Source organism: Gorilla gorilla, chromosome 11 (assembly GCF_029281585.2).
Source record: "Gorilla gorilla gorilla isolate KB3781 chromosome 11, NHGRI_mGorGor1-v2.1_pri, whole genome shotgun sequence".
Classification (NCBI taxonomy): domain Eukaryota; kingdom Metazoa; phylum Chordata; class Mammalia; order Primates; family Hominidae; genus Gorilla; species Gorilla gorilla.
Genome location: NC_073235.2, coordinates 133,243,527 through 133,260,964, shown reverse-complemented (window position 1 = coordinate 133,260,964; position 17,438 = coordinate 133,243,527). Strand labels below are relative to the sequence as shown.

General features: G+C 41.8%; 1 protein-coding gene across 5 annotated transcripts in view; it reads right to left on the bottom strand.

Moving 5' to 3' along the window:
• Window positions 1-8,692: 8,692 nt before the first annotated feature.
• SP100 (SP100 nuclear antigen) overlaps window positions 8,693-17,438 on the bottom strand; it is a 127,620-nt gene continuing 118,874 nt past the window's right edge. For all 5 annotated transcript variants that reach the window (XM_019022213.3, XM_019022215.3, XM_055379677.2 and 2 more), the window contains 5 exons: window positions 14,915-15,030; window positions 13,302-13,422; window positions 12,926-12,997; window positions 12,265-12,408; window positions 8,693-11,463 (listed from right to left, as the gene is read on the bottom strand). In XM_019022213.3, the coding sequence (XP_018877758.1) occupies window positions 11,353-11,463; window positions 12,265-12,408; window positions 12,926-12,997; window positions 13,302-13,422; window positions 14,915-15,030 (564 nt within the window). In that variant the 3' untranslated portion in view covers window positions 8,693-11,352. The remainder of the gene's footprint in view (window positions 11,464-12,264; window positions 12,409-12,925; window positions 12,998-13,301; window positions 13,423-14,914; window positions 15,031-17,438) is intronic.

Sequence of the window (17,438 nt, the reverse complement as noted above, 5' to 3'; positions counted from 1 at the left end):
TAATAGATGATGTATACTTACAGTATTGATAAATACAGTATAGTACTGTGAATGTATTTTTCTCTTCCTTATGATTTTCTTAGTAACATTTTCTTTTATCTAGCTTACTTTATTGTAAGAAGATAATATACAATATTTGTATAATATATATCATATTAAATATGTGTCAATTGATGGTTTATGTTGTTGGTAAGGCTTCTGGTCAGCAGCAGGCCATTAGTAGTTAAGTTTTTGAAGAGTCAAAAGTTATCTGCGGATTTTTGACTATGTGTGGGAGTGCTTGTGATATTCGGTGCATACTCTGTATGCCACAAATAAAAATGGTAGTTGGAAAAGGACCAATCTTAGGTAATGACGAAAGAATGAAGCCACATTGCTGAATCTCCCCAATGTAAATTAAAAGGAATTAAAAATAAAAAAAGGCCAAAATTTAAACCCTGAATCTAAATGAAAAATAAAACTTAGGAGCCAAAGGACTGGAAATAGAATCTGCTAAGAGAGAGCTTCAAGGATAAAATATTTTGCTTGGTCTATGATGTAATTTATTCAGTTACTCTAGATAACTGTGGTCCCAAACAATAATTTCTGAGGTTGGAGCACTTCCTCAAAGGATGCAGTATATGCTTGGAACCAGCTACCTGTATATGGTACTCTGTCTCCCATAACCAGAATCTATTGAATCTGGGAAATTGTCTAGCAAGGCTAATAGATCTGGATGGTAAAGAAACAGTTGAAGATGGCCGAATAGGAACAGCTCCGGTCTACAGCTCCCAGCGTGAGCGACACAGAAGATGGGTGATTTCTGCATTTCCATCTGAGGTACTGGGTTCATCTCACTAGGGAGTGCCAGACAGTGGGTGCAGGTCAGTGGGTGCAGTGCACCGTGCACGAGCTGAAGCAGGGCAAGGCATTGCCTCACTCGGGAAGTGCAGGGGGTCAGGGAGTTCCCTTTCCTAGTCAGAGAAAGGGGTGACAGATGGCACCTGGAAAATTGGGTCACTCCCACCCTAATACTGTGCTTTTCCGACGGGCTTAAAAAATGGCACACCAGGAGATTATATCCTGCACATGGCTCCGAGGGTCCTACACCTACGGAGTCTCGCTGATTGCTAGCACAGCAGTCTGAGATCAAACTGCAAGGTGGCAGTGAGGCTGGGGGAGGGGCGCCCACCATTGCCCAGGCTTGCTTAGGTAAGCAAAACAGCCTGGAAGCTCGAACTGGGTGGAGCCCACCACAGCTCAGGGAGGCCTGCCTGCCTCTGTAGGCTCCACCTCTGGGGGCATGGCACAGACAAACAAAAAGACAGCAGTAACCTCTGCAGACTTATATGTCCCTGTCTGACAGCTTTGAAGAGAGCAGTGGTTCTCCCAGCACGCAGCTGGAGATCTGAGAATGGGCAGACTGCCTCCTCAAGTGAGTCCCTCACCCTGACCCCTGAGCAGCCTAACTGGGAGGCACCCCCCAGTAGGGGCAGACTGACACCTCACACGGCCAGGTACTCCTCTGAGACAAAACTTCCAGAGGAACGATCAGACAGCAGCATTCGTGGTTCACAAAAATCCGCTGTTCTGCAGCCACTGCTGCTGTTACCCAGGCAAACAGGGTCTGGAGTGGACCTCTAGCAAACTTCTACAGACCTGCAGCTGAGGGTCCTGTCTGTTAGAAGGAAAACTAACAAACAGAAAGGACATCCACACCAAAAACCCATCTGTACATCACCATCATCAAAGACCAAAAGTAGATAAAACCACAAAGATGGGGAAAAAACAGAGCAGAAAAACTGGAAACTCTAAAAAGCAGAGCGCCTCTCCTCCTCCAAAGGAACACAGTTCCTCACCAGCAATGGAGCAAAGCTGGACGGAGAATGACTTTGACGAGTTGAGAGAAGATGGCTTCAGACGATCAAACTACTCTGAGCTACAGGGGGAAATTCAAACCAAAGGCAAAGAAGTTAAAAACTTTGAAAAAAATGTAGACAAATATATAACTAGAATAACCAATACAGAGAAGCACTTAAAGGAGCTGATGGAGCTGAAAGCCAAGGCTCGAGAACTATGTGAAGAATGCAGAAGTCTCAGGAGCTGATGCGATCAACTGGAAGAAAGGGTATCAGTGATGGAAGATGAAATGAATGAAATGAAGCAAGAAGGGAAGTTTAGAGAAGAAAGAATAAAAAGAAATGAACAAATCCTCCAAGAAATATGGGACTATGTGAAAAGACCAAATCTACATCTGATTGGCATACCTGAGAGTGACGGGGAGAATGGAACCAAGTTGGAAAACACTCTGCAGGATATTATCCAGGAGAACTTCCCCAATCTAGCGAGGCAGGCCAACATTCAGATTCAGGAAATACAGAGAACGACACAAAGATACTCCTGGAGAAGAGCAACTCTAAGACACATAATTGTCAGATTCACCAAAGTTGAAATGAAGGAAAAAGTGTTAAGGGCAGCCAGAGAGAAAGGTCGGGTTACCCTCAAAGGGAAGCTCATCAGACTAACAGCGGATCTCTCAGCAGAAACTCTATAAGCCAGAAGAGAGTGCGGGCCAATATTCAACACTCTTAAAGAAAAGAATTTTCAACCCAGAATTTCATATCCAGCCAAACTAAGCTTCATAAGTGAAGGAGAAATAAAATACTTTACAGACAAGCAAATGCTGAGTGATTTTGTCACCACCAGGCCTGCCCTAAAAGAGCTCCTGAAGGGAGTGCTAAACATGGAAAGGAACAACCGGTACCAGCCACTGCAAAATCATGCCAAAGTGTAAAGACCATCGAGACTAGGAAGAAACTGCATCAACTAACAAGCAAAATAACCAGCTAACATCATAATGACAGGATCAAATTCACACATAACAATATTAACTTTAAATGTAAATGGACTAAATGCTCCAATTAAAAGACACAGACTGGCAAATTGGATAAAGAGTCAAGACCCATCAGTGTGCTATATTCAGGAAACCCATCTCATGTGCACAGACACACATAGGCTCAAAATAAAAGGTTGGAGGAAGATCTACTAAGCAAATGGAAAACAAAAAAAGGCAGGAGTTGCAATCCTAGTCTCTGATAAAACAGACTTTAAACCAACAAAGATCAGAAGAGACAAAGAAGGCCATTACATAATGGTAAAGGGAACAATTCAACAAGAAGAGCTAACTATCCTGAATATATGTGCACCCAATACAGGAGCACCCAGATTCATAAAGCAAGTCCTGAGTGACCTACAAAGAGACTTAGACTCCCATGCAATAATAATGGGAGACTTTAACACCCCACTGTCAACATTAGACAGATCAACGAGACAGAAAGTTAACAAGGATACCCAGGATTTGAACTCAGCTCTTCACCTAGTGGACCTAATAGACATCTACAGAACTCTCCACCCCAAATCAACAGAATATACATTTTTTTCAGCACCACACCACACCTATTCCAAAATTGACCACATAGTTGGAAGTAAAGCTCTCCTCAGCAAATGTAAAAGAAGAGAAATTATAACAAACTGTCTCTCAGACCACAGTGCAATCAAACTAGAACTCAGGATTAAGAAACTCACTCAAAACCGCTCAACTACATGGAAACTGAACAACCTGCTCCTGGATGACTACTGGGTACATAATGAAATGAAGGCAGAAATAAAGATGTTCTTTTAAACCAACGAGAACAAAGACACAACATACCAGAATCTCTGGGACGCATTCAAAGCAGTGTGTAGAGGGAAATTTATAGCACTAAATGCCCACAAGAGAAAGCAGGAAATATCTAAAATTGACATCCTAACATCACAATTGAAAGAACTAGAAAAGCAAGAGGAAACACATTCAAAAGCTAGCAGAAGGCAAGAAATAACTAAAATCAGAGCAGAACTGAAGGAAATAGAGACACAAAAAACCCTTCAAAAATTAATGAATCCAGGAGCTGGTTTTTTGAAAGGATCAACCAAATTGATAGACCGCTAGCAAGACTAATAAAGAAGAAAAGAGAGAAGAATCAAATAGATGCAATAAAAAATTAGGGGATAAAGGGGATATCACCACCAATCCCACAGAAATACAAACTACCATCAGAGAATACTACAAACACCTCTACGCAAATAAACTAGAAAATCTAGAAGAAATGGATAAATTCCTCGACACATACACCCTCCCAAGACTAAACCAGGAAGAAGTTGAATCTCTGAATAGACCAATAACAGGTTCTGAAATTGTGGCAATAATCAATAGCTTACCAACCAAAAAGAGTCCAGGACCAGATGGATTCACAGCCGAATTCTACCAGAGGTACAAGGAGGAACTGGTACCATTCCTTCTGAAACTATTCCAATCAATAGAAAAAGAGGGAATCCTCCCTAACTCATTTTATGAGGCCAGCATCATCCTGTTACCAAAGCCTGGCAGAGACACAACCAAAAAACAGAATTTTAGACCAATATCCTTGATGAACATTGATGCAAAAATCCTCAATAAAATACTGGCACACCAAATCCAGCAGCACATCAAAAAGCTTATCCACCATGATCAAGTGGGCTTCATCCCTGGGATGCAAGGCTGGTTCAATATACACAAATCAATAAATGTAATCCAGCATATAAACAGAACCAAAGACAAAAACCACAGGATTATCTCAATAGATGTAGAGAAGACCTTTGACAAAATTCAACAACGCTTCATGCTAAAACTCTCAATAAATTAGGTACTGATGGGACATATCTCAAAATAGTAAGAGCTATCTATGACAAACCCACAGCCAATATCATACTGAATGGGCAAAAACTGGAAGCATTCCCTTTGAAAACTGGCACAAGACAGGGATTCCTTCTCTCACCACTCCTATTCAACATAGTGTTGGAAGTTCTGGCCAGGGCAATTAGGCAGGAGAAGGAAATAAAGGGTATTCAATTAGGAAAACAGGAAGTCAAATTGTCCCTGTTTGCAGATGACATGATTGTATATCTAGAAAACCCCATTGTCTCAGCCCAAAATCTCCTTAAGCTGATAAGCAACTTCAGCAAAGTCTCAGGATACAAAATCAATGTACAAAAATCACAAGCATTCTTATTCTTATACACCAATAACAGACAAACAGAGAGCCAAATCATGAGTGAACTCCCATTCACAATTGCTTCAAAGAGAATAAAATGCCTAGGAATCCAACTTACAAGGGACGTGAAGGACCTCTTCAAGGAGAACTACAAACCACTGCTCAAGGAAATAAAAGAGGATACAAACAAATGGAAGAACATTCCATGCTCATGGGTAGGAATCAATATTGTGAAAATGGCCATACTGCCCAAGGTAATTTATAGATTCAATGCCAACCCCATCAAGCTACCAATGACTTTCTTCACAGAATTGGAAAAAACTACTTTAAAGTTCATATGGAACCAAAAAAGAGCCCGCATCGCCAAGTCAATCCTAAGCCCAAAGAATAAAGCTGGAGGCATCATGCTACCTGACTTCAAACTATACTACAAGGCTACAGTAACCAAAACAGCATGGTACTGGTACCAAAACAGAGATATAGATCAATGGAACAGAACAGAGTCCTCAGAAATAACGCCACATATCTACAACTATCTGATCTTTGACGAACCTGAGAAAAACAAGCAATGGGGAAAGGATTCCCTATTTAATAAATGGTGCTGGGAAAACTGGCTAGCCATATGTAGAAAGCTGAAACTGGATCCCTTCCTTACACCTTATACAAAAATTAATTCAAGATGGATTAAAGACTTAAACGTTAGACCTAAAACCATAAAAACCCTAGAAGAAAACCTAGGCATTACCATTCAGCACATAGGCATGGGCAAGGACTTCATGTCTAAAACACCAAAAGCAATGGCAACAAAAGCCAAAATTGGCAAATGGGATCTAATTAAACTAAAGAGCTTCTGCACAGCAAAAGAAACTGCCATCAGAGTGAACAGGCAACCTACAAAATGGGAGAAAATTTTTGCAACCTACTCATCTGACAAAGGGCTAATATCCAGAATCTACAATTAACTCAAACAAATTTACAAGAAAAAAAAAACAACGCCATCAAAAATTGGGCGAAGGATATGAACAGACACTTCTCGAAAGAAGACATTTATGCAGCCAAAAAACACATGAAAAAATGCTCATCGTCACTGGCCATCAGAGAAATGCAAATCAAAACCACAATGAGATACCATCTCACTCCAGTTAGAATGGCAATCATTAAAAAGTCAGGAAACAACAGGTGCTGGAGAGGATGTGGAGAAATAGGAACACTTTTACACTGTTGGTGGGACTGTAAACTAGTTCAACCATTGTGGAAGGCAGTGTGGTGATTCCTCAGGGATCTAGAACTAGAAATACCATTTGACCCAGCCATCCCATTACTGGATATATACCCAAAGGAGTATAAATCATGCTGCTATAAGGACACATACACATGTATGTTTACTGCGGCAGTATTCATAATAGCAAAGACTTGGAACCAACCCAAATGTCCAACAATGATAGACTGGATTAAGAAAATGTGGCACATATACACCATGGAATACTATGCAGCCATAAAAAATGATGAGTTCATGTCCTTTGTAGGGACATGGATGAAATTGGAAATCATCATTCTCAGTAAACTATCGCAAGGACAAAAAACCAAACACTGCATGTTCTCACTCATAGGTGGGAATTGAACAATGAGAACACATGGACACAGGAAGGGGAATATCACACTCTGGGGACTGTTGTGGGGTTGGGGGAGGGGGGAGGGATAGCATTAGGAGATATACCTAATGCTAAATGACGAGTTAATGGGTGCAGCACACCAGCATGGCACATGTGTACATATGTAACTAACCTGCACATTGTGCACATGTACCCTAAAACTTAAAGTATAATAATAATAATAAAAAAGAAACAGTTGACACATTTTAGATTTAGACAGTTTATCACTTACACAGGCAACAAAAGCAAAAAGAGCAAAGGTGCTAGCTCTCCATGTCCTTTGTTCCCCAGGATAGCACTGAAAGAAAAGGGGCTGGATGACGTCTAATGCAATGTGAGTGATGGCCCACGTTCATGTTGTGGCTAGCAGTTTTATGGCCTGCAGCTATACCCTAGTGGGGGTGAAACAGAAAGCCTTAGACCTCATCAGAACTTAGGAAATGATGAATGTCATGGTAGCCTCCAAAATATGAGCAGGAGAGTGGGGAATGGCCTTCAAGCAGCTCCTGTTATGCCTTCCTTGTGCAAATGTTCTGGAAAGACCACAAGTATTCTGCCAAGACTTAGATCAGACCAGCTGCAGTTAAGCCCTGCCTCTGGGGTCTATGTGGAGACATGTATGGGAGGCCAGAATATGCCACCCTAGAATATGCCTCTTTGGCATAAGGATTATTTTGAGAAATAGGGGACATAAGAGAAGCTCTAAAAACAGAGTAGAAATTACTCCTTTGTTAGGGAACTTTACATTTACAAAGGAAATCTCCATTCATAAGGATGTCTCCCTCTCTGTCCCAGGAAGAGAAGGATGATTCTAAATCATAAGGGATTCTTATCAATACAGAAGACATCTCAAATCTGCACAGCAGACTTTACTCTTGTTTACCATGCTCTTCTTGGTCATCCCCATAACTGGCTTTCCCATACTCTTCTTTGTCTTTAGCTAGAGATGGTATTTAAGTTTGAAGTCTCAGCCACCTCTTGGAGAGTTATTCATCTCTCTGAGTATCTCTCATATATACACACACACATATATGCATATACATATGTGTATACATATATGTATGTATATACATGTGTGTATACATACGTGTGTGTGTGTGTGTGTATATATATATATATATATATATATATATATGCTAATAAACTTCTGTTTTTCTCTTGTTAATCTGTGTTTTGTTACAGGGGCCCCAGAGGATCTGGGTAGGGGAAACTTAGAAGGGTAGTGGGAAAATTATTTTTTCCTCCTTTACACATGCAAATACACCAGGGTGCCCTGGCAGAATCATTTTCCAACAGAACCAAGAATTGTCTGGCCACGTGTGGTGGCTCACGCCTGTAATCCTAGCACTTTGGGAGGCCGAGGCGGGTGGATCACGAGGTCAAGAGATCGAGACCATCCTGGCCAACATGGTGAAACCCCGTCTCTACTAAATATACAAAAAATTAGCCGGCCGTAGTGGCAGGCACCTGTAGTCCCAGCTACTCGGGAGGCTGAGGCAGGAGAATGGCATGAACCCAGGAGGCAGAGCTTGCGGTGAGCCGAGATCGTGCCACTGCACTCCAGCCTGGGCTACAGAGTGAGACTCCATCTCAAAAAAAAAAAAAAAAAAAAAAGAATTGTCAGAGATTTTAGTGCTCAACTGAGGAATGCTTCCATCCCCTAAACCAAATACGATTACATGAATTGAAAGTTGGAGGTGCTATATAGCCACCACAGGCTTCCTGATGTCACTGGGTAAAAGGTGAAAATGATACCATCTAGTATTCAGTAGGGTAATCAGTGACAAAATTATATATAAATAACAGTAGCTTTGTGTAATAGGCAATAATCAGTAATAAAATTCAATGGGAAAAGATTGCTTTCACAGCAACAACAAAAAATACAAAACTGAATAATTGGGAAGATATAATATGATCCTTTATAGAAAGACTTTATGTTATCAATTGTAAGTTTCATTCCAAATTATTCAATAAGAGAACTTGATAAGACAATTTTATTATTAAAATTTTTTTAAATGATCCATTTATTTACAATTGAAAAAACTCTTAGGTTCAGGGGTATGTGTGAAGGTTTGTTATATAGGGAAACTCCTGTCACGGGTTTGTTGTACAGAGTACTTCATCACCAATAGGTACTTTTTCTGCTCCTCTCCCTCTTCCCATCTTCCACCCTCAAGTAGACCCTAGTGTCTGTTGTTCCCTTCATTATGTTCATGAGTTCTCATCATTTAGCTCCCACTTACAAGTGAGAATATATGGTATTTGGTTTTCTGTTCCTGAATTAGTTTGCTAAGGATAATAGCCTCCAGCTCTATCCATGTTCCTAAGACATGATCTCATTGTTTCTTATGGCTGCATACTATTCCATGGTGTATATGTACCATATTTTCTTTATCCAATCTGTTACTGATGGGCACTCAGGTTGATTCTGTATCTTTGCTATTGTGAAGAGTGCTGCAGTGAACATTTGCATGCATGTGTCTTTATGGTAGAATGATTTATATTCCTCTGGGTATGTACCCAGTAATGGGATTGCTGGGTGGAATGGCAGTTCTGCTTTTAGCACTATGAGGAGTTGCCACACTGCTTTCCACAGTGGTTGAACTAATTTACACTCCCATCAATAGTGTGTAAATGTTCCCTTTTCTCCACAACCTTACTAGCTGTTATTTTTTGACTTTTTAGAAAGAGGCATTTTGACTGGTGTGAGATGGTGTCTCATTGTAGTTTTAATTTGCATGTCTCTAATGATCAGTGATATTGAGCTTTTAAAACATGCTTGTTGGCTGCATGTGTATCTTCTTTTGGAAAGTGTCTTTTCATCCGGGCATGGTGGCTGATGCCTGTAATCCCAGCACTTTGGGAGGCCAAGGTGGGTGGATCACCCGAGGTCGGGAGTTCAAGACCAGCCTGACCAATGTGGAGAAACCCCGTCTCTACTAAAATACAAAATCAGTCAAGTGGTGCATGCCTGTAATCCCAGCCACTTGGGAGGCTGAGGCAGGAGAATTGCTTGAACCCGGGAGGCAGAGGTTGTGGTGAGCCAAGATCACGCCATTGCACTCTGGCCTGGGCAACAAGAGTGAAACTCCATCTTAAAAAAAAAAAGTGTCTTTCATGTCCTTTGCCCACTTTTTAATGGGGTGGTTTCTTTTTCTCTTGTAAATTTAAGTTCCCTATAGAAGCTGGCTATTAGACCTTTGTCAGATGCATAGTGTGCAAATATTTTCTCCCATTTTGTAGGTTGTCTGTTTACTCTGTTGATTGTTTCTTTTGCTGTGCAGAATCTCTTAAGTTTAATTAGATCCCATTTATCAAATTTTGCTTTTGTTGCCATTGCTTTTGTCTTTGTCATGAAATCTTTGCCTGTTCCTATGTCCAGGATGGTATTGCCTAGGTTGTCTTCCAGAGTCTTCATAGTTTTTGATTTTACATTAAGTCTTTAATTGATCTTGAGTTGATTTTTGTATATGGTGTAAGGAAGAGGTCTAGCTTCAATCTTCTATCCCAGTTATCCCAGCACCATTTATAAAATAGGGAGTCTTTTTCCCATTGCTTGTTTTTATCGACAATCAGATGGTCATAGGAGTGTGGTCTTATTCTGTGCTCTTCGTTTTGTTCCATTGGTCTATGTGGCTTTTTTTTTGGTACCAGTACCATGCTGTTTTGGTTACTGAAGCCCTGTAATATAGTTTGAAGTGGGGTAACGTGATGCCTTCAGCTTTGTTCTTTTTGCTTAGGATTGCCTTGGCTATTTGGGCTCTTTTTTGGTTCTGTATGAATTTTAAAATAGTTTTATCTAGTTCTGTGAAGAATGTCATTGGTGGTTTGACAGGAATAACATTGAACCTGTAAACTGCTTTGGGCAGTATGGTCATTTTAATGATATTGACTGTTTCTACCCATGAGCATGGGATGTTTTTTCATTTGTTTGTGTCATCTCCAATCTCTTTGAGCAGTGTTTCGTAATTCTCATTGTAGAACTCTCTCACCTCCCTGATTAGCTGTATTCCTAGGTATTTTATTCTTTTTGTGGCAATCGTGAATGAGATTGCCTTCCTGATTTGGCTCTTGGCTTGGCTATTGCTGGTGTATAGGAATACTAGTAATTTTCGTATACTAATTTTGTATTCTGAAACTTCTCTGAAATTGTTTATCAGCAGAAGGAGCTTCTGGGCTGAGACTAGGGGGTTTTCTAGATATAGAATCAATGTTGTCTGCAAACAGGGATAGTTTGACTTCCTCTTTGCCTATTTAGATACCATTTATTTTTTTCTGCTTCCTGACTGCTCTGACCAGGACTTCCAATACTTTGTTGAATAGGAGTGGTGAGAGAGGGAATCCTTGTCTTGGGCTTGTTTTCAAGGGGAATGCTTCCTTTGCGCATTCCATATAATGTTGTCTGTGGGTTTGTCATAAATGGCTCTTATTATTTTGGGATATGTTCCTTCAATACTTAGCTTATTGAGAATTTTTAACATGAAGGGGTGTTGAATTTTATTGAAAGCTGAAAAGACAGTTTTAAAATGGCAATGATAAATTTTGGAGAATTGTGATGTGGAGTTTCCACAGGAGCAGTCAGAGATTAGTGGGACCACAGGCACATTGCGTAGCTAGCTGCCAGAGGATCTGAAGGGAGGAGATAAGAATGGTTAAATAAACATTATGATGTTCTTGCTTGTTTCCTGAATTGCAAAAATGTTTCTGAAATTCTTCTCAAAGATGTCCTGTACTTGAATTCCCAGTCTGGTGAATTTATCTTCCTAAAAAAGCAAAGAAAAAAACAACATAGCAATTACACAATGAGCTGAGACACCCAGTGTTGCAGATAATCTGGGGCCTCATTTTAGGTTATCCCAAATGTTAAGTGAGAATTAATCTAGTTAAGAGTTGCTTATGTTCCTTGATAATTTAATTATTTATCTTTATGTGGAAGACAAGTCGAAATACTACTACACTGAAATCTAATTTCTGATCAAAAGCTTATGGATTAATTTAACTTTTAAAAATTCTACTTGTGTGATTTTTATGCACAGCGTTTTTTGAGTAACCTTATGATAGTACAGAAATGTTTAAGGCCATTTAATAATGTCTTCCTTTTCCCTTTACTCTCACCCCTTGACATAATCCTTGTTAATTTCTGAAATAGTGCCAGGAAGTTCAGATGTAAAGAAATTCAATATTTTGACATTTGAGACCTTTGATTTGGTATCTTCCTCTAGAGAAGAGAAACACTTTAAATGCCTTTAAAGTGCACTTCTATTTCCAGTAGAAACAAATGAGTCTGCAGCCTACTCTTCTCTATGGGTGAAAAAAACCATCTAGAAATGAGTCAACTCTGAGGTTATATATAGGACCATGTTTGCAATGGCACCTTCCAGTTTGTTGTTATTTTCTCCACATGCACCACAGGGCTTTTAGGATACTTCCAGGATTTGTACTTGTATGGGCTTGTCATATGATAAGGGCGATTGTAACATTTACCTGACATGAAAAGATGACAGGGAAAGTGACTTTAAAGTGATGTAATTGAAAGAGAAAAGGAAGCAGGGAGAGCCACTCACCCTGTAAAATTCCTTGTGGTTATGAAAGATGAGACGCATGTCCTGTACAAACCCTTCTACTCGGGTGTATATCTGCTCATTCAAACTTCTCTTGACTTTGTTTAACCACATGGGCTTCTGTGGGCCCTGAGACCCCTCTCTGTTCTGTTGAGCAAAAGACCAAAATGAGGCTATCAGCCCAGTGCCATAGACTCCCACTATTATGGAATAAAGGTTTGTGGGGTTCCCCCAATCCATAGGTCAAAATCCTAACCCCCCTGTGAAGGTACTAGGAGGTGGGACCTTTGTGAGGTCATGAGGTAAGAAGGGTGGAGCCCTCATGAATAGGATTAGGGCTCTTATAAAAGAGACTCTGGAGAGTTCTCTCCTTCTCTTTCTGCCACTCAAGAACACAGGGAGCAACCCTGTGTTGTCTCTGCCACCTAGAAGACAGCCCTCTCCAGAACCGGACCCTACTGACACCCTGATCTTGGACATGCAGCCTCCGGGACTGTGAGAAAAACATTTCTGCTGTTTAAGCCACCTAATCTATGATAAATTTCTATAGTAGCCTGAACTAAAAACTCATCAACAAGCCAAATAGAATGGCACCTTGTACCACGGGATTCAGATCACAGATTTGACAAATGCCCGTATAAGCATTTTTTTGGCTGTTACTTACATAATATGGTTCTGAGGCGAAAAAGCAGCTTTTCGAATCACAGTAGACCTTCAAGAGGAGGAATTCACATTTCTGCAAAAGATGGAGGCCATTTCAAATTAAATGCAATTTAGAGAGAAAGAGCTCATATGAGTGCCCAAAGAGAACACACGACTCCCAAACCTGTGGACTCTTTGAAACAAACATGGCATGGGGAGTTTCTTTGGACCGGGATTTTTCTTTGGAATATGAATTGTAGCATTAGGTCATGGAGCAAAGCACACCATAGGCCAGCAGTTTGCTTCTGGGCTCCATTCCTTGAGCACTTTGTAAGACTGTGCTTCTCCTGCCCAGGTGAACAGAAAGGAAGAGGCTTCAGGTTCACATTTTTACTCACCAACTGCTCCTCAGGCAGCATCTGCCTCATCAGGACTTCAGATTCCTGATGACCTAATTGGCTTTCTGGGCATCTTTCCTGAATAGTCTTTATCCTGCAGAAGATGCAACTCCACGGGTTCCTGAGAGATGGGGCATAAAGTGAGCAATGGCAGGTTCTGTGAATCAACCGCCATTCCTACAGTTGTTCAAGTCCTCTGCTCAAGAATGCCTAGTGGTTTCCACCTTGTATCCAACTTCTGTCTTGGAGGCCTCTGCACTAGAGCCCCATTTGGACTCAATAGCCAAAGGCATGCCCTCACACCAATAGTGATAGCAGGGGTGATCATCTGTTGGCTGAAGTGCCCCATGAGTGACAGAATCTCATTCACCTCAAAACTTAGGGTTTCCATCTGAGCCACTGGGAACTTGATAATGAGCACTGTTTGCTACAGTTATTGGAAATGAGTACCTTAAGCACAAAGTGTTGGGCCTCTATGAGTCAATCAGATCATATAAAAATCAGAAAACAAGTTCTTGTTTCTCAACTTTGCTGAGTAAGCACAGAGCACAGGCTATAGGCATCCTCTCTCTTGGCCCTTCCATATCTTATACCCAGAATCTGTGCTGCAGAAACTTCTTGAAAAGGAAATCTCCAGAGAGGTGTCAGATATCTTTCATTTGTTCCTAGATTCATTCTCCAACCTTCTCTACTAGGCTGTCTGTGCTAGGAGGCTCTTGATAATCAGGCAAGCGCAATGACCCATCCTAGTGATGCCAGCATCCCCTTGGCCATGTAGTGCTTGCTCAAGGAACCTGTTACAAAGTGCTCCTTTGAGAGCACTTTGCATCTCTGGTGCAGAGATAGGGGCTATACAAGGGCTCAACCAAAAAGCTGATTTTTCTTCTGCCTCCGCAGATTGGCCAACTGGTCAAAGCAGAGGTTTATGCTGATCCCCTGAGATGACACCTTGGGAGCAGGTGGGTCACAGTAGCCTCCTCCATTATGGAAGGGCAATGCTCTGCCCTCATAGAGTCAGACACATTCCTGGTAGAGATCATCCTCTCAGCCTTAACAGTTCTGTCCACACACCACTCACAGAGCACCTTATCAATCTCCGTGGTATCCTGCACACCATCACCTCTGTCCAAAGGCACATTTTTTAGCAAAGGAAGTGAGCAGGGGACTCACACTTGCAGAATTCACAGGTCTCAACATGTGACCTGTGACCCAGGGTCAGTTGGCTTGATAGACTGCTGCAGCACTGGCTTTACCAGCTGTGTGATGGTCCCACAGCAGGTGGCATACGCTTTAAACCAGCAGGCAGTGTATGATGGCATCACCTCATTAGAGAGCATGGGTCTGGGAGCCACGTAGGGGAGGTAGAAGTTGACACCTCTTACTATTGCACTCAATAACCACTTGAAGAGTTTTTGCTTCCCATTAATCTGCTGCTACCAGCACTGTTCAACAGCTCTGGATAATACTTGTGGATCCTGATGCTAAGGAGCCTGCTCCTTATGCATCAAGAAACACATAACCAGGTACAGAAACTCTGCAGAGTACTCATGAGTGGCAGGAGGAGCTGTACCACAAGAAGGAAGGGCTCAGGGAAGGGGACATGTCTTACTCACTTGTTAGCTTCCACGGGTGGGATGTGGCAGCGCTCATGAAAGGATCTTGGACAAGTGTCACAGCAGAACAGCCGTCCCCATTTGTTGCACACCTCACATATATTTGAGTTTTCCGGCTAGAAGGGGAGATGTAGACATCACTGGGATCAGTGAGACCCTTGGACCCTAGAATATGTGACCTTTTTATGTATCAAGGGCACACTTGTAAATTTCTGTCCTCAAAATATTAAGGATTGCTGAGTGGAGATCTCAGAAGACATTTTGGTCTGCGGCAAAGTTCGGTAGATAGTGGCTCTGTGTCAGGCCAGAAAAGTTTTCTTTATGAAACCAGAGATTCTGACATGACGACTAGTGACAAAAATAGGATGAATTAGAGATTTTTTGAGCAATTTATTAAACAGCTGGGAAAACCTGGCCCAGAAATAGTGTCTTTTCTAGCTGTCTACATCGTATCCTTTAAACTGACTTGTCAAAGGGTGATCTACTGAGAATTTAATATGATGGAATAAACTTCTGAGATATCACTGCAACCCACACTCTTTCCATAGCAAGAATGAGTTGAAGAAAGGGCTTGGGGAGGAGTTCCTAGATATCAGTTCTTTTCCTGGAGGGCTCTGGGCCTGCAGCAGTACCTCTGGGATGGAAAAACCGTGGGCAAGATGACCAGGTGGGTACCAGGGAGTACAGGGCTTTTTGCTTTTTGCTCTGGGAACCTGGAGGAAGAGTCCCCATGACTTAGTCCCCATGACTTAGGCATGTAAGGTGTTGTAATTTCTCTTCCTCTACAAAGTCACTATACAAAGAAGAGACTAAAGTCACATAAATAAAAAAAATTCTAGGCTGCAAGATATATCTTGCCCATGTGTTCCCTTTCAATGGCAGAATTTGAGTGGCTTATTAGGAGCCATTTCTTGGGCACATCTCCAAGGGGGGTGCCTGAGCTTCCCCTGGAGTGGGGCCTTGTAACTGTTTTTCGTTTTTGTTGTAACAGATGAGACTCATCGATGCTGACCACTATTTTTAGGTTGCTGGGTCAAGGTTTCTGATACATCATCCTATAAAGTACACTGCAAGTGGGCCCCAAGAAAGAATAAATACCACAGGCAAATCCTATGTTTGAAGTTCCATTGTCTAGAAAGCCTGCAAACTTGATGTATGTCTCTTTAACCTTTTTAGTAAGAATTTTTTTCTTTTGTTTAGAAGTGGTTCTCAACTTGCTCTACAGTAGAATCCCCTGGGAGCATTAAAAAAAATCTCTGGAGCCCCATTACCAGAGATTTTGATTCAGTTAGTCTGGGTTGGTGTATAGGCATCAGTATGTCTTAAATGTTGTCCGGATGGTTCTAATGTGCAGTCAATAGTTGAGAACTCTGGCCTCTAATGCAGTGGTCTCTGGACCAGCAGCAGCAGCACCTGGAACTTGTTAGAAATGTACAGCCTTGGGCTCTGCCTCTCACTTACTGAATCAGAAGCCTAGGGGTAGCTCCTAGCCAGCTGTGGACTATGAAGTCCTTCAGGTGGTTCTGATGGACCCTACACAATTGTGGCAATTGTGATTCAACTGTATTGCACTACAGTGACTCACAACTTTTCTTGTGCTAGAAAAACACAAAACACCAGAGGAGCTTTGGAAACACCAATTCTCAGGCAGCACCTCAGACCAATAACATCAGAATCTTTGTTGGGCGGTTGAGGGGGGATCCCCAGGTGACTGCAATGTGCAGCCAAGGTTGAAAACCCACATTACGAAGTGGTTTCTCCTGAGTAAGGGCTGGGAGGTCATAACTGGTCATTAACAGCCTACAAGTTTGCCTAGGAAAGTTTTTGAAAAGGGGTGAGGACTTCCTTGCTGGAAGAGTTGCCTTTTCCTCTTCACAGAGGGCGTGGCTGTGGGCTGTAAGAAATGGCCCTATGGGTCTCCCTTAGTCATCAAACAAGTTATGCAGACCCCAGACATGACAGCTGTTTGACTACTGAAGGGTCTCACCTCCAGCAAAGAAACAGAAACAGTGTGGATTGATCTAGATCTTGCTAGGGAAGAGCATTGGCTAAGAAAATAGAGGGCATGGCAACTTCTTTTCTATCCCCTCTCAATTAGTGTCCTGTACCAGTCCAGCTGCATGGCATTTTTGTTTTGAGACAGGGTCTCACTCTGTCACCTAGGCTGGAGTGCAGTGATGCGATCACAGCTCACTGCAGCCTCAACTTCCTGGACTCAAGTAATCCTACCACCTCAGCCCCTGGAGTAGCTGGGACTACAGGTGTGTCCCACCATGCCTGACTAATTTTTGGTATTTTTTGTGGAGGTGGGGTTTTGCCATGTTGCCCAGGCTGGTCTCAAACTCATGGGTTCAAGTGATCCTCTTGCCTCAGCCTCCCAAAGTGCTAGGATTGCAGGCATGAGTCACTGTGCCTAGCTTACATGGCATTCTTACAGCAAAAGGTGCTCCTTGCAGTTGTGCAAAAGGCTGACCCTGCCTAAAATGCTCATCTCATTGCAATGAAAAGAATCAAAATGTGACTT